We start from the raw sequence: 25,843 nt of genomic DNA, 5'->3' as shown, positions 1-25,843 counted from the left end.
TTTATTCATTTTTTTGATGTCAGCGCAGTAGTACAATTGTACGAACATCCATATAAAATTCTATATAACTGCACCACCTGGTGGAGTATACCACAACTGCAGCAGACCAAACACTTTAATTATAGCAGCACAAAATATTTCATTTTTCGTTTTTGCGCCGGTATAACAACCCACAACATAATTTGAAATAAGGTAGACTGGCTTTTTTTAAATAAAGGACACACCGTGGGGCACATGTTATTATCTAACAGAGGGGATTGTAGAGACATAACACATAACTCAAGCAGGAGGGGAGGATCATGGAGAGGACGGAGCTGACAGGCAGGGGGGGGAGAAACAGCAGATGAAAGAGGCACGTAAACTGATCAAGGTGTCAGGACTTAGCAGCAATGATAAACAGTGGTCAGTTTACAAAGGTGAGGGAAGAAACAGGCAGGATCAGACAGGTTTCTTAGTTGATACAGGGGGCCTAATGACACAGAACAAGCACTGCTCTGTATAAAATGCTTTAGCCACTTCCCGCACAGCCTATAGCAAAATGGTTCAGTTATCCTGACTGGGCGACATATGACGTCCAGCAGGATAATTGGTGGTGCGCGCCCATGGGGATCGTTGGTGCGGCATGTCAGTCTGACACAACACTACACCAATCTCGGTAAAGAGCCTCTGATGGAGGAAGGGAAGTGGTTAAAGAGCAGGAAGGACGGAAAGTGGTTAAAGCATCTTATGCCAATCAGTGCCGCCTATCAGTGCCCATCAGTGCCGCCTATCAATGCTACATACCAGTGCCACCTATCAGTGCCCATCAGAGCCACCTATCACTGCCCATCAGGGCAGCCTATCAGCGCCCATCATCAGTGCCACCTTATCAGTGCCTGTCAGTGAGGGAGAAAACTTACCTATTTACAAAATGTTATAACAGAAACCAAGAAAAATTTATTGTTTTCAACATTTTAAGGTCTTTTTTTTTTTGCACAAAAAATAAAAACCCCAGCAGTGATCAAATACCACAAAAAGAAATCTCTATTTATGGGAACAAAATTATAAAAAAAAATTTGGGTACAGTGTAGCATGACCACGCAATTGTCATTCAAAGTTCGACAGCGCTGAAAGCTGAAAATTGGCTTGAGCAGGAAGGGGGTGTAAGTGCCTGGTATTAAAGTGGTTAAAGGAACAGGATTTTTAGGGTAACAAACAGTTTACGTTTAAGCATAGAAAAAAAAGGAAATAATGAATTTTGTTGTTTTTTGTGACCCCAGGCTGTCAATACCTAAATCAATATTTCTAGACCAGAAACATTTCTACGTGTTCAGTTTACTAACCATACCTACAAAAAAATAAAAAATAATCACTCTTAAACTTTGTGAATTCTAAAATCAATGAAGTATACTTCTGGTAAAATAATTAAATAGTTTCCATGGTTACCCTCTTCCCAGTATTCAGAGTTTTAATGCAAACAAAGAACAGTCTTACATGAGGATTATTTTCTAATTTATAGTTAAAAATCTATTTCACATACGGTAATCGAATGTCTAAAATGTGAGATGTCACATTAAATCCTGTCAGAATGTTAATGTCAGTCAGTATTAGCATAACTGAGTACCCTGGGGTTCCCTTGCAGATGTCTAAATGTATCTAAATGTCTAATTAGCTAGATTCAGAAAGAGTTAAGCCGGCGTATCAGTAGATACGCCGTCGTAACTCTGAATCTAAGCCGTCGTACATTTAAGTGTATTCTCAAATTCAGATACACTTAAATGTAGCTAAGATACGACGGCCTGCGCCGTCGTATCTTAGCTGTCTAGTTCCGCTGTCCGCTAGGGGCGTGAACGCTGATTTACGACTAGAATGCCTAAATCAGCGAGATACGCCTATTCACGAAAGTACACTTGCCCTTCGCAGTAAAGATACGCCGTTTACGTAAGGCGTTTTCAGGCGTAAAGTTATTCCACCAAAAAGCTGGCCTAGCCAATGTTACGTATGGACGTCGTTCCCGCGTCAAATTTTGAAAATTTTACGTAGTTTGCGTAAGTCATCTGTGAATGGGGCTGGACGTAATTTACGTTCACGTCGAAACCAATAAGTCCTTGCGGCGTACTTTGGAGCAATGCACACTGGGATATGTCCACGGACGGCGCATGTGCCGTTCGTAACAAACGTCAATCACGTCGGGTCACGATTGATTCACATAAAAGACGCCCCCCTGTTCCACATTTGAATTAGGTACGCTTAGGCCGGCACATTTACGCTACGCTGCCGTAACTTAGGACGCAAGTGCTTTGTGAACACAGCACTTGCCTCTCTAACTTACGGCTACGCCTGCCTAACGTTAGGCTCCCGGACGTGAATCTAGCTATAAATGTATATTTTTAAAATTTTATATAAGCTTTAATGTATCAATTTAATTTTAAAGTAATTTAAAAGATATTAAATATACAGTTTTAGTTCAAATAACACATGGTGATCCTTGTAAGGGAAGATCCTTGTATGGGAATTTTCTGTTGGAAAGTGACAACGCTCTATCTACTATTTGTTCTTGTGCATTGTTACCCTGTCACACAATGGCAGACTACAAGTTGCAGTTCCAACACTATGGGGAAGATTTACCAAAAACATGAGCACAGAGAATCTGGTGCAGCCGTGCATAGAAACCAATGCGCTTCTAGGTTTTTGGCCCCTTTCACACGGGCATCTTCCATTTTTTGATCAGCGTGTAATCTGTCCGCTGTGTTCCAACGGTCTTCTCCCCAGATTTGATTAGCTGGTGCAGGTTGATATTATTCCCACGCATGTGCGGGAGGTATTAATCCCGACACACTGGCACTGTGCCGGAAATGTAAATAGAGCTGTGCATGTGCACATCCCGCCGGTCTGTAGGGTTGAGTAGACCGTCCTAACATGTCCTCCTGAAAAACTACAAGCGGAATTGATCAGAACAGTTGTGTGAAAGGAGCCTTAGGCCTCGTACACACGACCGTTTTCCTCGATGGAATCCATCAAGAAACTTGGTGGCAGAGCTTTTTTGCCAAGGAAACCGGTCGTGTGTATGTTTTTCATCGAGAAAACTGTCGAGGAACTCAACGAGGAAAAAAGAGAACAAGTTCTCTTTTTCCTCTACGGAGTCTCAATTTCCTCGTCGTGTTCCTCGTCGGGCTGGTTTTCGACGAGAAACATGTTTGTGTGTATGCTAAGAAACCCGTGCATGCTCAGAATAAAGTATGAGACGGGAGCGCACCTTCGGTAAAAGTAGCGTTTGTAATGGAGATGACACATTTGTCAAGCTGTAACAGACTGAAAAGTGCAAAAAGTCTCTTTCCAAACTTTTACTTAACACGCAGTAACATGAGATTAGCAAAAGCAGCCCCAAGGGTTGTGCCAGTGGAATCAAACTTCCCCTGCCGTTGTACGTCACCGCGTTTGAGAACGAGGAGATTTGGTCTTGACGGTGTGTACGCAAAGAAAGCTTGTCAAGTTTCTCGACAAGCCTAACAAGGAACACGTAGAGGAAAACCATGTGTCTTTTCCAACGAGTTCCTCGGTCGTGTGTACGAGTCCTTAGAAGCAAGATGCAGCAAGTGTGCATATACACAGTAAAGTTGATTTAGGAGTTGAGAATCTTCACACAATAAATTGCATGAATAATCACATTAAATGTTCAGTCATATGCAGATGAAATAGGTAGATGGGAATTACCTTTTAAAACTGAACTAAAGGCTAAAATTAAAAAAAAATATGCAAACAGGTGGGCTCCTTAAAACAACCCTACCTGCCTGTTCGCAATCCTCTTTGGGATGTACACATGCACAGCTCCATTGACATTTTCGGGAACATTGGAATACCTCCCGGATATGCGTGGGAATACCATCAACCTGCACCAGCTAATCAAAGCTGGGGAGAAGACTGTTGCAATATTGATGAGTATTCTTGCCTTTAATTCCACTTTTACATAAATAATTGAAATATATATACACACAATGTACAGTAGGAACATTCTCGTGTTTTTTCAGTAAACCAGCCTGATAAATTGGCTGCAAAGATGCTGCAGGGAATTAAGCAGCATTGAGATGTGAATACAAGTTTTTAATAAAAAAATAAATAAAACAATAATTGTAAATATAACACTTTATAGCTATTCACTGGTTCTGTGGGCGGAAGTAGGTGGGGGCATTACATGTACGTTGCCATGCTGACATCAGAAAAAGACAAATCTTGGATCAGTGAGAAACTGTCTGTCTGTTGCAGTGGTGATCAGAATGCCACCCTTATAGACAAATAAAAAGACCACTGATGTCATACAACTGGCTTTGCCAAGTGGCATTGGCCCCAAATCAATGCAGGCAGTTAGCCTGAGGCCTCGTACACATGACCGAGTTTCTCGGCAAAAACCAGCAAGAAACTTGCTGTTTGTTTTTTTTTGCCGAGGAAACCGGTCGTGTGTACACTTTGACGAGGAAACTGTCGAGGATCCCGTCAAGTCAAAAAGAGAGCAGGTCTTCTTTTTCCTCGACTGGAATGGAGAAATTTGGCTCGCCGAGATCCTCGACAGCCTAACAAGGAACTCGATGAGCAAAACGATGTGTTTCACCCGTCGAGTTTCTCGGTCGTGTGTACGAGGCTTCAGATGGGAGGTTAGTCACCCATGGGTCATGCAACTTCGAGCAATCTCTTGAGGAACCCTGGTTGAGAATGGCTGATCTATACAGATCCAACGCAATGGAAATTAGTGACATTTCACCCACATGTAAAGAATGATAAAACAGAATAAGCAGAACAAAGCAAAAAACAACAATGGTTTATAACATGATATATAACTCATGACTGCCCTAGAACGCTCAAATGAAAAGTTCACAGAGTTTACAGTAGATACAAACTTATATACACTGACCTATTACTCGACTCACAGTACACCTCCCTCTATTCACTGTGGGTGACACCTGTGTAAAGCACATGAATGACACAAGATTTCCATTGTGCTCCAATGCACAGGAATGCCTGGCCTGTGTTCAGAATACCATGCTTCGTTTACACTCCTGAAACTGACCTTATATTGTACTTCTTTGTGTTAATCTCCGATTACATAACTAGCTCTATACTGAAGACTTCTTGTAGGTACAGGTACAAAGACTTAAACTGACTTCATTAAGTGTATAAAATTATTGATGGTTATTGTTACAAATGGGGGGGGGGGGCACAACATATATAAGGCAAAGATGTTATCTTTCACCAGAGAACTGTCCGCTTCAATTCTCAATGGTTGCTTTAGACAACTCGTCTAAGGGGGGATATGATAAACATGTACAAATATATAAGGGGTCCATATGGTGAACTTGGTGGTGTTGAGTTATTCACTTTACGGTCAACACAAAGGACAAGGGGGCACTCTTTACGTCTAGAGGAAAAGAGATTTCACCTCCAAATACGGAAAGGTTTCTTCACAGTAAGGCCGCGTACACACGGTCGAACATGTCCGCTGAAACTGGTACGCGGACCAGTTTCCGCGGACATGTCCGACCGTGTGTACGGCCTAGCGGACAGGTTTCCAGCGGACAAAGGAGACATGTCCGATGAAAACGGTCCGCGGACCGTTTTCATCGGACATGTCTCCTCGTGTGTACGGGGCCTAAGAGGTGTGAAAATGTGGAATAGATTCCCTGCAGAGGTGGTTCTGGCCAGCTCAGTAGATTGCTTTAAGAAAGGCCTGGATACTTTCCTAAATGTACATAATGTAAATGGGTACCAACATTTATAGGTAAAGTTGATCCGGGGAATATCCGTGGGTATATGGGATTGTATGATATTATTATTGTTGTTATTTTATTTTGTTTTATGGTTGAACTGGATGGACTTGTGTCTTTTTTCAACCTGACTAACTATGTAACTATGTAACTATGTCTATGTACCCGCTCTCCAGTATTTATATGGCACCGCAGAATAGGTCAAAGACAGACAGTTATCATGATGAGATCTATTAAAGTGTAAGTAAAGGCCAAATTTTTGTTATGGATAGCTTTTTTCGGAGTGGAAAACCATTTTTTCCCCCCCAGTAACAAAACTAGAAAAAACTTTTAGGCTGGAGTGCAATACTGAAAAAAATGTCTGAGGCAGGGAGTATCTTAACCCCCCTGGCGGTATTTCCGAGTCTGGCTCGGGTGGTATTTCATTACCAAAAGCGGTAACCCAGAGCCAGACTCGGGATCGCCTCGCAGCAGCCACAGGCAGGGTTTACTTACCTTGTCCCTGCATCCTGCGATGCCGGCGCGCTGTGTGATCGAGCGGTGTCTCCTCGCTCGATTCACAGTGTCCCTGTGTGCCGCCGAGCTCCATTCCCTGCGCCGTTACGACGAACGGGGGCGGAGAACGGCGCCAAATTCAAAAAAGTTAAAAAACACATTACATACAGTATACTGTAATCTTATAGATTACAGTACTGTATGTAAAAAATACACACCCCCCTTTGTCCCTAGTGGTCTGCCCAGTGCCCTGCATGTTCTTTTATATAATAAAAACTGTTCTTTCTGCCTGCAAACTGTAGATTGTCCATAGAAACCAAAAAGTGTCTCTTTATGTCAAAAATGGTTTTAGAGCAGCTAGAAAACAGTGATAATAAATTATAATCACTTGCAGAATTGTGCGATAGCGATTTGTGGGGAAATTCATCATAAAAAAAAAAAATAATGACAGCGACAATTCTGCAACTGAGCAAATTTCAGTGATTTTGAGTTGATTACATTATTGAATAATTTTTATTATAATTATATTATTATTTGTTATAATTATTTATAATTATTTATTATATTATAATTTATGATTTTGTTTTTCAAACTTTTTCATACCCGAGATGTCTACTAGACTCTTGTTCGGACAGATTTAAGTGAGTTATTCCTAAGAATTACAGGCCTACAATGTAAAACGCCAAATTTCCTTGCAAATAATGGTACCGCTTTCAGCACATAAAATCTGAAATAATCATACCGCCAGGGAGGTTAACCACTTAAGACCCGGACCAAAATGCAGCTAAAGGACCTTGCCCCTTTTTGCGATTCGGCACTGCGTCGCTTTAACTGACAATTGCGCGGTCGTGTGACGTGGCTCCCAAACAAAATTGGTGTCCTTTTTTCCCTACAAATAGAGCTTTCTTTTGGTGGTATTTGATCACCTCTGCGGTTTTTATTTTTTGCGCTATAAACAAAAATAGAGCGACAATTTTGAAAAAAAAACAATATTTTTTACTTTTTGCTATAATAAATATCCCCCAAAAATATATAAAAAAAAAAGAAAATTTCTCAGTTTAGGCCGATACGTATTCTTCTACCTATTTTTGGTAAAAAAAAAATCGCAATAAGCGTTTATCGGTTGGTTTTTTATCGTTTACAAAATAGGGGATAGTTTTATTGCATTTTTATTAATAATTTTTTTTTACTACTAATGGCGGCGATCAGCGATTTTTTTCATGACTGCGACATTATGGCGGACACTTCGGACAATTTTGACACATTTTTGGGACCATTGTCATTTTCACAGCAAAAAATGCATTTAAAATGCATTGTTTATTGTGAAAATGACAGTTGCAGTTTGGGAGTTAACCACTAGGGGGCGCTGTTGGGGTTATGTGTCACCTAATGTGTGTTTACAACTGTAGGGGGGTGTGGCTGTAGGAGTGACGTCATCGATTGTGTCCCCCTATAACAGGGATGACACGATCGATGCAGCCGCCACAGTGAAGAACGGGGAAGCCGTGTTTATACACGGCTCTCCCCGTTCTTCAGCTCCGGGGACCGGAGCTTCGGACCGGGTCACGCCCGCGACCCACGGCTGGGTACTAGTACAGGACGTACCTGTAAGTACATGTGCCCAGCCGTGCCATTCTGCCGACGTATATGTGCAGGAGGCGGTCCTTAAGTGGTTAAACATTTTTTAAAAGATATTCTTTTTTATTAAAATAATAAACATGTTATACTTACCTGCTCTTTGCACTGATATTGCACAGAGCAGCCCTGAATCTCCTCTTGTGGGGCTCCCTGCTGGCACTATTGGCTCCTCCTCTTCTGTGGCACACCTGTGGACTCACTCCCAAGCTGGGCTGTGTTCTTCCAAAGACACACAGAGTGCGGCTTGGCCCCTTTCCCTGCGCCCTCTTAACAGGATTTGATTGACAACTGCATGAGCCAATGGCTCCCGCTGCTGCCTCAGTTTCCTATGAGGAGAGGAACAGAGACAATCGTCACTGCAGATGGACACAGGATATGACTCAGGTAAGTATATGGGGGGCCATGAGCCATGAGGCTCAAATCATATATTGACAATACAGAAATATATAATAATCATAAATTAATTTTAGAATAACCATGTTAAATTCTATCAAATAATCCTCGGGGACAACCCTTTGTAAGGATTATTTGATAGAATTTAAAGGGATTGTAAAGGTTCGTTTTTAATTTTCAGAATTTAAAGGGATTGTAAAGATTTGTTTTTAATTTTCTAAATAGGTTCCTTTAACCACTTAAGGACCGCCTCATGTACATATACGTCAGCAGAATGGCACAGGCAGGCACATCAACGTATATATACGTGCCCTCCGTCGCGATCGCTCCCCGGAGCTGAAGAACGGGGAGAGCCGTGTGTAAACACGGCTTCCCCGTGCTTCACTGTGTCGGCGCATCGATCGCGTCATTCTCTTTATAGGGAAGACACGATCGATGACGTCATTCCTACAGCCACACCCCCCTACACTAGTAAACACACACAAAGTAAACCCTAACTCCTACAGCGCCCCCTGTGGTTAACTCCCAAAATGCAACTGTCATTTTCACAATAAAGAATGCAATTTAAATGCATTTTTTGCTGTGAAAATGACAATTGTCCCAAAAATGTGTCAAAATTGTCCGAAGTGTCCGTCATAATGTCGCAGTCACGAAAAAAATCGCTGATCGCCGCCATTAGTAGTAAAAAAAAAAAAAAACTATCCCCTATTTTGTAAACACTATAAATTTTGCGCAAACCAACCGATAAACGATTATTGCGATTTTTTTTACCAAAAATAGGTAGAAGAATACGTATCGGCCTAAACTGAGGAAAAAAAAATGTTATATATGTTTTTGGGGGATATTTATTATAGCAAAAAGTAAAAAATATAGCATTTTTTTCAAAATTGTCGCTCTATTTTTGTTTATAGCGCAAAAAATAAAAACCGCAGAGGTGATCAAATACCACCAAAAGAAAGCTCTATTTGTGGGGAAAAAAAGACGCCAATTTTGTTTGGGAGCCACGTCGCACGACCGCGCAATTGTCTGTTAAAGCGACGCAGTCCTGAACTGTAAAAACCCCTTGGGTCTTTAGGCAGCATTTTGGTCCTGGGCTTAAGTGGTTAAGCTAGTGCATTGTTGGTTCACTTATCTTTTCCTTCGATTTCCCTTCTAAATGTTTTTTTTCTTTGTTTTCTGTGTCTGAATTTATCACTTCCTGTTCCTCCTCATTAAGCTGTTCTGGCTGACTAACCCCCAGCCAGAACAGCTCAGATGATGGGGGCAAGCTTACTGAGGAGAAAAAGGAAGTGAGAAATTCAGAAGAAACATTTAGAAGGGAAATCGAAAGAAAAGGTAAGTGAACCAACAGTGCTCTAGCTTAAAGGAACTTATTTAGAAAATAAAAAACAAACCTTTACAACCCCTTTAACAAGGTTTGTTATAAAAATTATTTTGTGTTTATTATATATTTCTGTATTGTCAATGTATGAAATTGCATTTGAGCCCCAGCCCGCTTGGTCCCTCAATTTTGAAAAGGGAATCTGGTACTGTATATACAGTGGTAAATGCCTTGGTTGGTATGTTATCTTATTTATAAAATCTCATCCCATACTGTTGGTTTGGGAGGGATAGTACACAACATTTCAGATAACACTTATGTCGCTTACAAAGTGTCATGAACCTTGGAATACTGAAGTACTGTAGTTCGAATCCCGGAGCATCAGATGACCGAACCATCAGACGTTGCGATCTGCAATCTGATCCAATAGTAGCAGAGGAGTGACGGGAAAATGGACCTGAGCGAGCAGGGGCTCGTTACACAAAGATTCTATGCAAATTTGTGATCTGAATGTGTGCTAGTGGTTTGAAAGGCTAAGGCATGGTTGTTTTTGCAAAGTACGCCGCCCGTGCGCCAGGACGTCATTTGTGACGAAACGCAAAGGGCGGAGCAACGTGCTGATGTCACCACCTTTTTTGTGTCCCGACTGACGAGTTGATTGACATACCAAACTTCAGGCTTTTTATTGCTGTGAGCGAGAACTTTCATTTAATAAACCTAAGGATTTTACACTATTTGGAGCCTTTGGTTTCTTTACAGTGTCTAATGCCTACCGAATCGATTTAGTACCATCGGGAGAAGTGGAGTGACCCCACGATGTGGAGAAAGGCCCCAGCTGGGATTAAAGCCATAGGTGTTCACTGACCCCCTGTCATAAGGGGTCAACTGGAGCCGGTAAGCAGTTTCTACAGCTGGTGGTGGATTCACTGTGATACTTTTGGTGATGGATGATGGACACAATCATGGAATTATTCACTTTAAGTGTGGACTTTTTTTGAATTAACTCATTTGGTCACATATAAGGACTTTTATACAATTAGCGCAATTGTATTATTTTCCTCATATTGCATAGTTTTGATACAAAGCTCTAAGCAATCCAATCACATATAATGTAGTACAAAAGTACACCGCTTTCAGGTGCTATGTTGCACTGCATTCTTAAAGCACAACTCCGAGAAAACTTAAAATTCCCCTATGCAGTGGGACTGTGCCTATAGTGCAAAGGTCAACTGTTCATTTTGTCTAGGGGAGAGGAGAAAAACTTTTACTTATCTGATCCTCCATTCCCCTGACAGACTGTACTCCCCCATGCTCTGACAGTGGGCTATTTCTTGGCAGGGCTATGTACTCTGCATTGGTCCTTGATGAAGTCAGCACCCTAGATCCGGAGCATGAAGGAGAAGACGCTGCAGGGATCAGTCTAGCAGCGCGGAGAAGCAGAGATGTAGATGAATTCCCGCTGCAAAGGATCACTTTGCGCTCACAAAAGTTTTGCCTAAGAAGATACACCCAAGATGCTTGCTATTACCTTGCTAGTCAAAATACTTTTATTTTTCTCTGGGATTCCCTGAAACTAGTTTAATTGTGTTATTAGATGCCATGATGTCAAGACTTGAAATTGAACATTTGTCCAAATGTATAATCAGTGCTGCTCAGCTTGTGTTTATATATATATATTGTCTACTACTAGTCTGTGACTCCAAAGTGGCTTATGATGTAATGTCACTATATCTGTTATGTACCCACAGAAAGGACAGACTAAGTTGGAGAAAATAGCACTGTGTTTTTTGGTTGTGTGAGAAAGCCAACACAAGCACAGGGAGAACATTTCTAACTATACTGGGCCAGATTCACAAAGAGATACAACGGCGTATCTCCTGATACGCCGTCGTATCTCTGAGATCCGACGGTCGGATCTATGCGACTGATTCATAAGAATCAGTTACGCATAGATCTCCCTTAGATCCGACTGCTGTAAGTGACTTACACCGTCGGATCTTAGGCTGCAATATCCCGCCGGCCGCTAGGTGTCGCTTCGGGTTTTTTACGCGAGGAATATGCAAATTCCGATTTCCGCCGATTCAGAAACGAACGCCCGCCCGTCGCTTTTTTTTTTACGTCGTTTGCGTTCGGCTTTTTCCGGCGGATAGTTACCCCTGCTATATGAGGGGTAGCTAATGTTAAGTATGGCCGTCGTTCCCGCGCCGAGTTACAAATTTTTACGTCGTTTGCGTAAGTCGGTCGGGAATACGGATGGCCGGAATTTACGTTGCCGCCGAAAACAATGACGTTCTAGCGACGTCATTTGGAGCATGCGCACTGGGAAATATCGCCGGCGGCGCATGCGCAGTTAAATCGGCGCGGTAACGCGCCTGATTTAAATTGTACACTCCCCCTAGCCACGGAATTTGAATTCCGCGGGGGGAGTTACGATCCGCCGGCGCAAGTTTGGAGGTAAGTGCTTTGTGAATACTGCACTAGCCTCGCAAAAGTGCGCCGGCGGATCGTAAATCACATAGAGTACGCGGATCTAAAGATCCGCTAATCTATGTGAATCTAGCCCACTGTTTAAGTTGGGTTTGATTTACTAAGAACAATTAAGCTGCTTTACAAGGGAAGTTAAAATGTGTATGGGAATTTTCCCCAGAGCTTAGTGAATGTGATGAGATTTCACATTTTGCACAGAATATCCAATCAAGTGCAAGGAAAAAAAAATATATCACCTCTGTAAAGTGCAAGAGTCAACACTATAGAAGGAAGCAAAAATAATTGCTAACGCTAACTCTGTTAGATGAATTACTACTAAATAACCACTAGAGGTCAGCACTGTGTCACTTTCTATCTGCTGGTCTTCTGCACTTGATCAACATTCACTGTTGTGTGACCGGATTTTACTTAATACATTCTTTTAATAACTAAGGTTTAATCAGTTAAGCTTCAGAGCTACTTTCAAATTTCTATGGCACTAGTAATTAAAAAAAAAAACATTGTCATCAGTCTTGATACCGATATAATGCATGAATTTTTTTATTTTTTTTTATGGGACACGCAAGGCTTTCTTTTGATGGTATTGTCTTCCAAGAATTATTGTTCTTTATTGTAAAAATACGTTTTAAAAAAAAGAACATTTCTCCAAGCTGACCAATGGTTTTGGAACAGCTAGGGGGAGATTTAGTAAAACCGGAGAGTGCAAAAGCTGGTGCAGCTCTGCATAGAAACCAATCAGCTTCCAGGTTTTATTGCCTAAGCTTAATCAAACAAGCTGAACTTAGAAGCTGATTGGTTACCTTGCACAGCTACAAAAGACTCTTAGCTAGATTCAGATAGGTTTATGCCGGCGTATCAGTAGAATGGCCGTCGTAACTCTGAATCTACGCCGTCCTAAATTTAATCGTATTCTGGAAACCAGATACGCTTAAATTAGGCTAAGATACGAGCGGCGTAAGTCTCCTACGCCATCGTATCTTAGGGTGCATATTTACGCTGGCCGCTAGGTGGCGCTTCCGTTGAGTTCGGCGTAGAATATGCAAATGACTAGATACATCGAAATGTGAAAATGTTACGTTGTTTGCGTAAGTCGTCCGTGAATGGGGCTGGACGTAATTTACGTTCACGTCGAAACCAATACGTCCTTGCGGCGTACTTTGGAGCAATGCACACTGGGATATGTCCACGGACGGCGCATGCGCCGTTCGTAAAAAACGTCAATCACGTTGGGTCATGAGTAATTTACATAAAACACGCCCCCCTCATCCTCATTTGAATTAGGCGCGCTTACGCCGGACCATTTACGCTATGCCGCCGTAACTTAGGAGGCAAGTACTTTGTGAATACAGCACTTGCCTCTCTGACTTACGGCGGCGTAGCGTATATGCGATACGCTACGCCGCCGCAAAAGTGAGCCGCCCTACCTGAATCCAGCTATCTGTGTGCTCCTATTTTAGTAAACCTCCCCTCTAGCGTTATTAATACAAAGTACTGATTTTAGTCTGCTATGGGTCCTTTTTATTATGACAAATTATTTTATTGATTTATTTTTCTTACACTTTTGTGGCAAAGCTACTGTATTTATTAAGGAAAAGGGCTTTATAGAAACAATTTCATCTATTTTTGTTCTAATCCTAAGGCTCCATGCACACTGGAGCTGAAAAACTGCAGTTTATTGGAGTCTGGGTGTTTTGTTTTTTTTAAAAGCCCATAAACTCCACTCTATGTTAGCCTATTTGTTCATGCACACATGGACGTTTTTCAGCTTTAATGAGCAGAGGAGTTTATGGGCTTTTTTTCTGAACGCCCGAAAATCACGTTCAAAGTGCCGTTATTTTACCTAAAAAAACGCAAAAAAATGCCAAATGCTGATAAACACTAAAAACGCTAATAAACGCTCAAAATATAGAAACAAAATATCACTATATTTAAAATGCTGCACAAAATTTTAGGCAACACTTTCCTTACCATAGACAAAGAAACATAGTTAAGCGAAAGCAGTATTAAACCCAAAAGTAAACCTTTAATAAATTGCAGCTAACCAATTCTAATGCCGCATACACACCATCACTTTATGTGATGAAAAAAAAACAACATTTTCTGTCAAGTAAAAAACGACGTTTTTGAAACTTCAATTTTCAAAGACGAAGTTGCCTACACACCATCGTTTTTCTCACAATGCTCTAGCAAAGCGAGGTTACGTTCACCACGTTTTTCCATTTTTCATAACTAGCTTCTGGGCATGCGCGGGTGTAAAAACGTAGTTCTAAACGACGTTTTTGCTACACACGGTCAATTTCTGTGAAGTAAAAAACGACGTTTTGAAAAACGACACATAAAATTGAAGCATGCTTCAATTTTTTTTTGTCGTTTTTCAGAAGACATAAAATGACGTTTTCCCCCACACACGGTCATTTAAAGTGACGTTTTTAAAAACGTTGTTTTTTTTTCATCACATAAAGTGATGGTGTGTACGCGGCATTAGATGTGGTAGCTGCATTGGTTTTATTTTTTTCCCCTTTATTTCCTCCTGGTGATCAGGCAGGTAAGTCTGTTTTTCAACAGAACAAGCTGTCCTGCAGACATAGCAGTGAGAGTGTTGAGACAAACCATTTAACACTTACAGGGGTGCTTAGAAAGATCAGCTTTTATTTATTTATGTAAAACCCTTATTCCAAAAGGTATAAAACTGTTGCTGTAACCAACTATAAAGTGTAAGCTGGAGTTTGGCTTAAGTTTGTTAGGGCATTTCAATCTGCTAGTATATCTAACACTCCCCTCCCCCGACTGATATTTCTGTTGTCAAAAGATGCCCCTATCCTTTATCCAGAGTGAGGGCACTCTAATACAGGAGGTGTGTTAGTGGCTTACTTGTAGGTACAGTGTATATCTCCTGAACTTGCACGGTTTAGTAGGCTACAGAAAAAAATGGGGTGCCTTGACGGGGCTCTTTAGCTTAGGCATGTATTTGCAAACATGTGCAGACTAAACCCCTGTTTTTAACACATACTGTTAGACAGGAAAATGTGATTGTTTGCAGGCTGGTTGGTAAGGTTAGCTGGGAATCACTCTGGTTTTGTTTTGAATGTGCTGCCCTTTCATGTGCTACTTGCTGCAAAGCCAGTTATAGGTGAGGGCAGTGGCCATCTGTTCGTACTGTTAGGCCCCGTACACACGAGAGGATTATCCGCTGGGAACGGTCCGGACCGTTCCCGCGTATAAATCCTCCGGCGGATTTTGAAATCCACGTGGAATCCATCCACGGTGACGTGTCGCGCCTTCGCTGCGATGATGACGCGGCAACGTGCGCGACGCTGGAAGGTAAAGACTTCCCACGCATGCGTCGAATCATTACGACGCATGCGAGGGAGGTGATCGGACGGATTGATCCGGTGAGTCTGTACAGACCACCGGATCAATCCGCTGGACAGGATTCCAGCGGATAGATTTCTTAGCATGCTAAGAAATTTGTATCCGCTGGAAATCCATCGGCCCAAAAAAAATCAGCGGATAAATATCCGCTGGGCCGTACACACCACAGGATCTATCCGCTGGAACTGATCCGCGGATAAATACCAGCGGATAGATCCTCTCGTGTGTACGGGGCCTTAGAAGATATTCACACTGCGTACAGTCAGTGATGTCACTGGTGCATGCGCTCTGAAGGTAAAGCATACCCATGCCATCCCTTAAAAGCTCCGTGATGTGGTCCGAGACTCCTGTGCGCAAGCATCGAGGAGAGGCCAATCAGAAGGCCAGAGGTCGCGAACCCGGAAGGAAGATAGGTGAAGATGGAAGCTCTGTCAGCGGTGACAGCACGCCTCTGGGGGGCTTCTTCTAAGGTAAGTATTTCATAATGTGCTAGTATGCATTATGCCATTGTCTTACAGTGGATCCTTGTGTGCATTTTTTTGTAGAGTAGGGATATTGTTTAGTGTCACTTTAAATCCTGAGTAATGCTGTTTGTCAGCTACAATGAACGTTGTGTACCATTGTGATTACACCTTGCACACTCTGCTATAGTCCCTGGTTAACCCTTCTAATTAAATGACTAACTTGAGCCTGACATTTAGTGAGTACATTTAATGCATTAATTACAACAATAGACACTTCCTATCAACGCTGACATTCCAGGCAAAACAGTCATTACAGTTACATTTCATGAGCTGTTACTACTTATTTCTTCCATAAAAACTGACATTAACCTTCCCATGGGGAAGAGAACCTCCGCAGTGACTGAGGTGCCTGCTAATTTGTATGCCATTGAAGGTCAGACAAGTATGAACTCAAATTGCCTGTGCAATCTGTGAACTGTGGTATTTCCCTCAGTCATGTTTAACGAAATCACATGACATGTTAAGGACCGATCTTCGTGACCACTTAATACCTTAAACCCCCCATGTTACCACCCCCTTTCGTACCACCCCGCTAACCCCAATAAAGCCAAAGACCACGTTGTGGAGTAAAATTGGCCATCAGGCCTTATTTATTAAAACCAATAACCTTATATAAATAACTGTATTAAATAACACTTAAATACTGTATAACCCTATCAACAACCCCCTGGTGGTCAAAAGGACCACCCCTCTCGAACTTGGACACTGGGACAAATACTTCTAAACTAGGCCTCAGCCGCAAGACACCGACTCGGAGGCAGTGTAACCGTCCTCAGTGACCTTAACCCTTTAACCCCTTCCTGGTTAACACCCGCCAACCACAAGGTACACCATAACCTCCCATACCACGTATGGGTACAACTTTAACTTACCCCAACTAGCCAGACTTTTAGTCTTACCGAGACCCAAAAACACGCCCCACTAGCCTGCCTAAAACTAGGGAGGGTGGGTGGGAAGCTTTCCCTCTGCTGTAAAATGGAGGAGTGACCCACGTCACTTCCTCCACGTCTGTCCTTTCTGCCGACCACGCCCCCTCTGCCCGGCCAGCCCATCCCCTACTTCCCCCTGACCTATCTGTGCTGACGGTCCCACCCTGTCATGCGGCCCTTCCCCCACTTCGTTGCTCCGTGCCTTTCTTGACATGTTAAGGACCGATCTTCGTGACCACTTAATACCTTAAACCCCCCATGTTACCACCCCCTTTCGTACCACCCCGCTAACCCCAATAAAGCCAAAGACCACGTTGTGGAGTAAAATTGGCCATCAGGCCTTATTTATTAAAACCAATAACCTTATATAAATAACTGTATTAAATAACACTTAAATACTGTATAACCCTATCAACAACCCCCTGGTGGTCAAAAGGACCACCCCTCTCGAACTTGGACACTGGGACAAATACTTCTAAACTAGGCCTCAGCCGCAAGACACCGACTCGGAGGCAGTGTAACCGTCCTCAGTGACCTTAACCCTTTAACCCCTTCCTGGTTAACACCCGCCAACCACAAGGTACACCATAACCTCCCATACCACGTATGGGTACAACTTTAACTTACCCCAACTAGCCAGACTTTTAGTCTTACCGAGACCCAAAAACACGCCACCGCTCACAAGGATAAAGCCTTACCCTTGCGAGCACCTCCACACCCTCAGGGCCCTCTGGATTCCCTCCTGCAGCCCCAGCACCCATAGGGCGATGCCCACCTCGTTGAGATGGACCCCGTCCCTACGCAGAAAACGCCATGTCTCAACTTCCAACTCTCTATGTCTCACCACCACTCCCCCATTACGCATAAAGAACCTCCCCACCTCCTTGTTCACTTTAACCCGCGCCTTGTTGACCTTCTCCACCGACCAAGCCCATCTCCACGCTGTGCGTCCAACCATCTCCGACCAGACAATAATCATGTCCGGAAACAACGAGCGCAACCTAAGAAAATCATACTTTATGTCCCGGATCAGCTGATGCATGGACCTAGAACCCATGTCGTTCCCACCTGCATGGAGTACCAGGACGTCCGGAGCCCTATCTAAACGCACAAACTTCAGCACCTCCGGCATGACCCTGCTCCACACCAACCCCGGGAACCCAATCCACCTGACCAGGGCTTCTTGAAAAGGGATGCCCAGTTGCCTGCCGTTCGGCCGACCATCCACCTGTCTGGCCCCCCAATGCACGTATGAGTGACCTAGTATCCATACCAGGCAAGGCACACCACCTGAAAAACATCAAGTAAAACACATATAACTTCTAACAGCAATCCCCATTCCACTCTCACTGTATACGAACAACTGCCCCCCCCCAGATAACTCCCCTGCCCTGAGCTTACTCCTGCATCAAATGAGGGCGGATGTAGATCCTGAACCTCTCCGAATCCCACCGCCCGATTTTCTTTACCACGTCCGCAGCCAAACCGGCCCGGGCGGCCTCGGTAGCCGCCCCGATCCGGAACGAATGCGCCGAATAATCCTTCGGGTCATACCCTGCGTCCTTCAAACATCTCCGGAACACCGCCACGAACTGAAACTTTGACAATGCTGACCCATCTTGATGCATTAAGAAGGACCCTGCCGCCCCAGGACGCATGGATCGAAACGATTCCACCGCCCGCACTGGACAAATTCCCGCTCCCGGAACCCTGAACAACTGTAGCCGCATTCCTTTCCCCCTTTGGTCCGTCTTAGACCTGCGCACCCAGATTCCTAGACTTCCCCCGGATAGTTCCACATCTTGACTCAGCAAACCACCCTGCACCCCTCGCGAGGAACTGACCAGTTCACTCACCCTCAATGCTCCGAAAAAAGCCAGTGCAAAGGCTGCCTTGAACAGTGCACACTCGTATATCGATGAACACACCGCTGGTAAACGCAGAAAAAGGCTCTGAAGCATCCCAAACGACACCGGCCGGCGGCAATCGGCCGCCTTCCTGCCCTTCCTATACCCTTTCACCGTCTGCCTCACCCAAAATTCCTTTGTGCAATCCGTCACCCCGTGCCACTTAAAGAAAAACGTCAAGCCTGCCAACACCCGATCGATCGCCGACACCGACACCCCCTGCTCCATCTTCAACGTGAGAAAATAGAGAACAGCGATGCCTGCCTCTTGCCCCACCGGGGAGATACCCAGTCCTAACGCCAGCTCCACCCATTCTCGCCATACCTTGGAGTAAGCCGACCATGTCGCCTTGCTCACCGACCGCTGGATCCACCCTGCTGCGCTGTGAAAACAATGTCCCACATCCAGGCGGGACAGGGGACTCCGTGTTGCTCCGCTGCTGGTGCCAACTCCCGGAACCTGTCCCACTGAAAACGAGACAAAGCGTCAGCCAAGGTGTTCTCGACCCCCGGTAGGTTTACAGCATACATGTAGACATTCAAGTGCAGGCAACGTAGCACCAAATGGCGCAGCAAACAAATCACCGGCGGGGATCCCGCCGACATACGATTCACTACCTGCACCACCCCCAGGTTATCGCAATTGAAACGTACCTTCGAATTCCGTAGCGTCTCACCCCACAGCTCCAGCGCCACCACAATCGGGAAGAGCTCTAGGAGCACCAGATTCTTCAAGAATCCCGCCTCCTGCCACTGCCTCGGCCACGCCTCAGCGCTCCACCTGCCTTGACAAAATGCTCCATACCCTGTCGAGCCAGCAGCGTCCGTAAACAACTCCAAGTCGAAGTTGCTCACAGGCCCGGACATCCACAACGCACGGCCATTAAAGGAACTCAGAAACTCCTGCCAGACCCTCAAGTCGGCTCTGTGCTCCCCCGTAAGGGTAACAAAGTGCTTGGGCTTCCGCACACCAGCTGTCGCTCCCGACAACCGGCGGCAAAACACCCTCCCCATGGGCATAATTCTACAGGCGAAGTTCAACTTACCCAGCAGCGACTGCATGCTGCGCAGCTGAATCTTCCGTAACCCAATGGTCCCTCGCACTTCCGCCTTCAACGCCGCCAGCTTGTCCTCCGGTAATCTGCACTCCATCTTCATCGAATCCAGCACGATACCCAAGAAGACAATGGAGGTAGTGGGGCCCTCCGTCTTCCCCGGCGCCAGTGGAACCCCGAACCGATCAGCCACATACTGCAGCGTGCCCAACAGTACCGCGCACGTGTTTGCCCCAGGCTGGCCAATGCACAAGAAGTCATCCAGGTAATGAATGACGGAGCTGAGCCCTGATACGTCTCGCACAACCCACTCCAGAAAGGAGCTAAACGTCTCGAACAGCGCGCAAGAGATGGAACAACCCATGGGCAAACAACGATCCACGTAGTATGCCCCATCCCAGCTGCATCCCAATAGCCGAAAGCTGTCAGGGTGAACCGGCAATAACCGAAAGGCCGATTCCACATCTGCCTTCGCCATGAGAGCACCCCGTCCGCACTTGTGCACCCACGAAACCGCTGCGTCAAATGACGTATAAGACACCGTGCAATCCTCCGGCGCAATGGCGTCATTGACCGAGCCGCCTTTTGGGAAAGATAAATGGTGTATCAACCGGAACTTGCCCGGTTCCTTCTTGGGGACCACCCCCAGCGGGGACACGACCAAGTCATCAACCGGAGCCGTCGCAAACGGCCCGGCCATCCTACCCAAACGCACTTCTTTGGTGAGTTTCTCCGAAACCACCTCAGAATGCAGCACCGCCGATCTCAAATTACTCGCTTCTGGGGGGACAACTGAAAGAGAACATGGTATCCTGAAACCGCTGGCAAAGCCCTCCTCCAGCAACTTTGCCGCGCGCCTGTCGGGGTATCTATTGAGGAAGGGAAGCATCCTTGCCACCCGCACCGGAGTCACCCCCTTTTCCCCCAGACTCACCGGGACGACCTTTGTTCCGCTTAAAGCATTTCGCCAACGCGTGGGTGCCTCCGCACCCTGAACACGTGTGCTTAAATCGGCAGTTTGTGCCGTATTTGCACGTCCCTTCATTGAATTGCCAACAATAGCCCCATCTCTTTTCGGCCGGTAGTCCTGAGGCAGAAGCACCCCCGACCCCTCCCTGAAAAAACTGTTGTGGAGCCCGCGCCGCTGTCATCAAGGTCATCCACAGGTTGATGTCCTTCTGGTTCCAGCGCAGTGTCGGTCGGAAAGACATCCGTTGACGGAATTGTTCATCATACTGCAACCACGCTGTCCCGCCATACGTCTGATGTGCCGACCGGATAGCCTCCTGGTATATAAACAAACCCGAACAGTGCTCAGGCGCTTTCTCCCCCACCACGCATGCCAGGATCGAAAACGCTTGGAGCCAATTGGTAAACGTACGGGGTATCAGACGATACCGCCGTCGCTCCTCGTCCTCCTTCTTATTCAATTCTGGCTTCACCCGGGTTAGATTAAATTTTTCGAGGGGAAGTAACGTGAAAATCTCCACGTACTCCCCCTTCCAAATTTTTTCCCTAACTTCCGGCTTCAGATGAGCCCCCAACGTCGCCTCAAAGCAAGTGTACATTTCGCTCTGCGCGGCGTCTGCTAACCGGACCACCTCCCTCTTCTCACTCGCCGCCTCCGGCGCAACCACCTGCGCCCCCAACACACTCGCAACCGCCGCTCCGCTCGCCGACGCCGCCCCCGAGCCCTCCTGCCCCACCGGGCCTGCTGCCTGAACCCCCTCCGTCTGACCCGACCCCCCCCCCAGCGGGGACCACGCCACCGCTGGCGAGGGCGTGCTGCCAGCTCCTGGTTCAAACCTCCTAACCAAGTCCCGCAACCCGGCCCAGAGATCCTGAGCCTCACCCCCTGACAGTGCCCCGCCCGTGGCAGCCCCCCTCGTCTCCTGAGCCCTGTCTTTCCCAGAGCCCCCCCCCGCCCCACTCTGTACTAACAAATCCTGCAATAAATTACAAACTGAAGTAGATTGTGACTTACCAGGCCGCCTTGGACTAGGTCCACGCGCCGCCGGAATGGAATCCACCGCTGCTCGTTGTCCCGGACCATCATCACTCTCTGACCCGGACAGCTCCCCCTCAGACCGGTCCTCACTCCGCGCTGGCGAAAAGTCTCTCTGTCGGTCACCGTCTTGACGTGACGCAGCTGCAGACGGCCTGTGTTGCGCCGAACTCCGACCCCTCTGTCCCGGAACACCAGACCCACTCGCGACCTCCGCAGATGGGCTCCGTGAGCGCCCGCTGGCCCGGGCCTCCGCTCCCCGACCACGACCTTCACTCCTCGCCGCCCCCATACTCCGCTCCGAACTCCCTCCACTCGCTGCCGGGCCCCTGGCCGCCGTAGGAGAGTGGCCCCGGGCCCGCTGGCTGGACTCCACCCGCTGGGTCGCATGACTGCCACGACCGTCCCCTGCAGTCCCGACCGCGCTGTCCGGGCATCTCCGTCGAGCTGGTGGTGAGGGCCCAGGCGGGCTGTCTGACCCCCCCACCGCGGCACAACGTCCGCGACGCGGATTCCTCCCAGCCCCCCCCGAGGGCCCGGCTGTAGACCGCTGCGGGGATGGAGCTGGAGGGCCCCTGGCGGGTCTCCGAGTATTCCGGTCTGTGCCTGGGGAAGGCCCCGGACTGTACCGCTCCGGCGGTTTTGACCGCCGAGCGCGCGATGTTTTACCCCCCTCCGCGGGTGCCGCGGCCGGCGCCTCCAATGCTGCAGCCACCTGCTGTCTCACCCACTCGGCCCCCTCCGTGGCCGCCGCCGCGCGTAACTGCGCCATTAGCTCCGCAACCGCCGCCATGTTTAGAGGAGCTGCGCTGACAAGCTTTCCCTCTGCTGTAAAATGGAGGAGTGACCCACGTCACTTCCTCCACGTCTGTCCTTTCTGCCGACCACGCCCCCTCTGCCCGGCCAGCCCATCCCCTACTTCCCCCTGACCTATCTGTGCTGACGGTCCCACCCTGTCATGCGGCCCTTCCCCCACTTCGTTGCTCCGTGCCTTTCTTTAACACTACAAGCATTCTCCGGAAAAGGTGATTAGCTTTATATTGAAGGGTTTGTCTCAGCTGATACTAGTGTGCTAAACGAAAATGATAAGAGACAGTCACATTATACTTTACTGTGATGCCGGGACACAAACTGCGCTATAACCGCCATGTGTGCTGCAACTATATAGGATTATTTTGTTCCTTCTTTTTTTCTAAAGTGGTTCTTGCTTATGGCAAGTTATATCCCATAATATTCAAGGAAAGGATAATATGATATTATAACACTTAAGCAGTCCAAAGATGATTTGATTTTCTTTCCTTCAATGCGGCTTTCCCCCATCAAAACAATCATTTATCCCACAGGGCTATTGTGTTCTGCCGGGGAGGGGGCGGGGGATGTGCCAGAAGCCTTCCCGGATAGTAGAATACAATAATTACTGCTAGCAGCTATAGTCGTCAGTAATAATTGCATGTAAAAATATCCAACAGGCTAATTGTATTCAAGTTGAACGATGGATCAATTTGGGTACAAATCAGCCTGCCCGTTGATGGATCGAATCTTGGCCGGCCCCAGTTGAACCGGCTGAATTTTAAATCACGTATGGCTGGTTTTAAGATTTCGTAACCACCCTGGCGGTATGATTATGTCCAATTTTTGCGTCTCAAAGCGGTACAATTGTTTTGCATAGAAATTTGCCATTTTTATATTGTAGGCCTGTAATTCTTAGTAATAACACACTTAAATCTGTCTAAACAAGAGTCTAGTAGACATCCCGGGTAGGATAAAGTATGAAACACAAAATCATAAATTATAATATAATAAATTATTATAAAAAATAATAATATAATAATAATAAAATGAATTTCCCCACGAATCACTATCGCTCAATTCTGCAAGTGTTCTAATTTACTATCGCTTTTTTCTAGCTGGTCTAAAACCACTTCTGACGTAAAGGGACACTTTTTGGTTGCTATGGACAATCTCAAGTTTCCAGGCAGAAAGAACAGTATATATAATATAAAAGTGCAGGCAGGGCACTGGACAAAGCACTAGGGACAAAAGGGAAGTGAAATTAGTTCATACAGTAATGTAATCTATGATATTACAGTGTACTGTATGTGTTATGTTTTGTGTACTCTTTGAATTTCCCATTAGGCACCAACCCCGTGCGTCGCAACGCTCTCAGGGAACGGAGCCTGGCACACAGAGGCATCGGGCGGAGGACACAGCGCACAGACACAGTGGGAAGACATTGCAGGATTCAGGAATACCACCAGGGAGGTTAAAGGATATCAGCCATTTTAGTGTATGCAGAACCATTTGCAAATATTACCTATTGTCTTTGCCTTTCCTTTCCCTGTATTTTGGCAGCTGACAGAGTCTCAGACCAGTCTCTATAGTAAATCAATCCCTCTCATTCACCTTTTCCTTCTCTACTGTCTCTTGATCTCTTTCTCTCTTTAAAACCCTCTACAGTTGTCTCCAACTGTGCACTTATAGCAGGATAGCAGGAGGCCTTTACAATGATGACTGTTTAATTTTTACTATTACAAAAAGACATAGGTAATCTACTTTCTAGACATAACCAGCTATCTGATATGTTACTACATGAGGGCATAGTTATCTATAAATAAATAGATCTTTATTTTTTAAAACACGATTTATCTAAATTTTGCCCATCTCTTTATTACATACAATATAAAAAAGCCAATAGCGGAAAGCAGAATTCACATGTAGAGGTATAGCTGATACCTTCCTTCATTCGCAGTTTGAAAATGTACTCTCTACACTGCAGCTAACATTACGCAGGAGCTATTTGCGTCTAGCGCTTTGTGTTCTCTAGTGACTGTACAAGTGCATTGCAGCACTGAATTTGTCATTCTGCCCGTAACATACACATACTATGCTTACTACATTAATGGAAGTAAATATTTATTTTCATGCTTGAAATCATTTCTCTTATGCTGTGCTGAGGAGGCAAAACCTTACACTGAAATAAAATGTAAGCTATTTCATATACAAGCTAGCCAGGACTACTGAAATATTTTCAATTTTGGGGCATTTTTTCAAATGCTTGAAATGTTACCCTTATGTTTTGAATAAATCCTTATTAAACGTTTACACATGCACTGTCTGTGCACAAGGTGGATCATGGCTAGAACTGTGTGTGTGATTACTGAGTACAAGAAAAATGTATACCCACCTTTTCCACAGGGGTATGTCCTTCATTTGATACATGGGATCTCTTGGATTCACTCTTTGTTCTACTCAGTCTTCTGGAAACTTTTTCCTTGAGCAGGGAGGTGTATCCAATTTGTTCATAAATAGGATTGGTTGTCATTTTTGCAATGTATTCTGCAGCTTTAGTTTCTATGTACAAGGTAATAAGGCCATCAGTTACTAAGTCATGTATTGACTCAAACCGCTTCTCTCCCACAAAGTGCTTGCCATCATAGAAAAGTCTGTAGTTCAGTGTTTGGTGACCAAACCTGGGCAGACAAAAACAAAATGTTATAATAAACACTTATTCTGTATTCCGACTCTAGGCATGTATTATAAATGCTACGAAAAACAAATGGACAAGAAGGTGCACGCACCTAAGGTATTAAAAAATGGTTGCAGCTTTGTTACAATGCAGCCCAATTTGCAGGTCTGGTTGGAATCGAGCTGATCTGCTCACACCCTATATTTGTCAGGACGCCTTCTGGAGTGGCCCAGTCAGAGTCCTAGCAAAAAACAAAAGAACAAAAGCTGGACAGCCGCACTCCAAAATTTTCTTTAAAAGAGATGTCTTTATTTTCAACTGTGCATACAGTCACTGCAAGCCCACAAAAATCAGTATGGCCAACGTTTCGCACTGGCGTCAGTGCTTAGTCAGTGCCAGTGCGAAACGTTGGCCATACTGATTTTTGTGGGCTTGCAGTGACTGTATGCACAGTTGAAAATATAGACATCTCTTTTAAAGAAAATTTTGGAGTGCGGCTGTCCAGCTTTTGTTCTTT

General features: G+C 45.4%; 1 protein-coding gene across 1 annotated transcript in view; it reads right to left on the bottom strand.

The window, feature by feature from the left end:
• The window catches only part of CHN2 (chimerin 2), a 438,139-nt gene that overhangs the window by 168,767 nt on the left and 243,529 nt on the right, over positions 1 to 25,843 (bottom strand). Inside the window, exon 6 of the mRNA XM_040352931.1 lies at positions 25,045 to 25,330. Coding sequence (XP_040208865.1) covers positions 25,045 to 25,330 — 286 coding nt within the window. The remainder of the gene's footprint in view (positions 1 to 25,044; positions 25,331 to 25,843) is intronic.

This window comes from Rana temporaria, chromosome 5 (genome assembly GCF_905171775.1).
Source record: "Rana temporaria chromosome 5, aRanTem1.1, whole genome shotgun sequence".
Classification (NCBI taxonomy): domain Eukaryota; kingdom Metazoa; phylum Chordata; class Amphibia; order Anura; family Ranidae; genus Rana; species Rana temporaria.
Note: the sequence above shows the minus strand (reverse complement) of the source record. Positions and strands in the feature narration are given on the sequence as shown.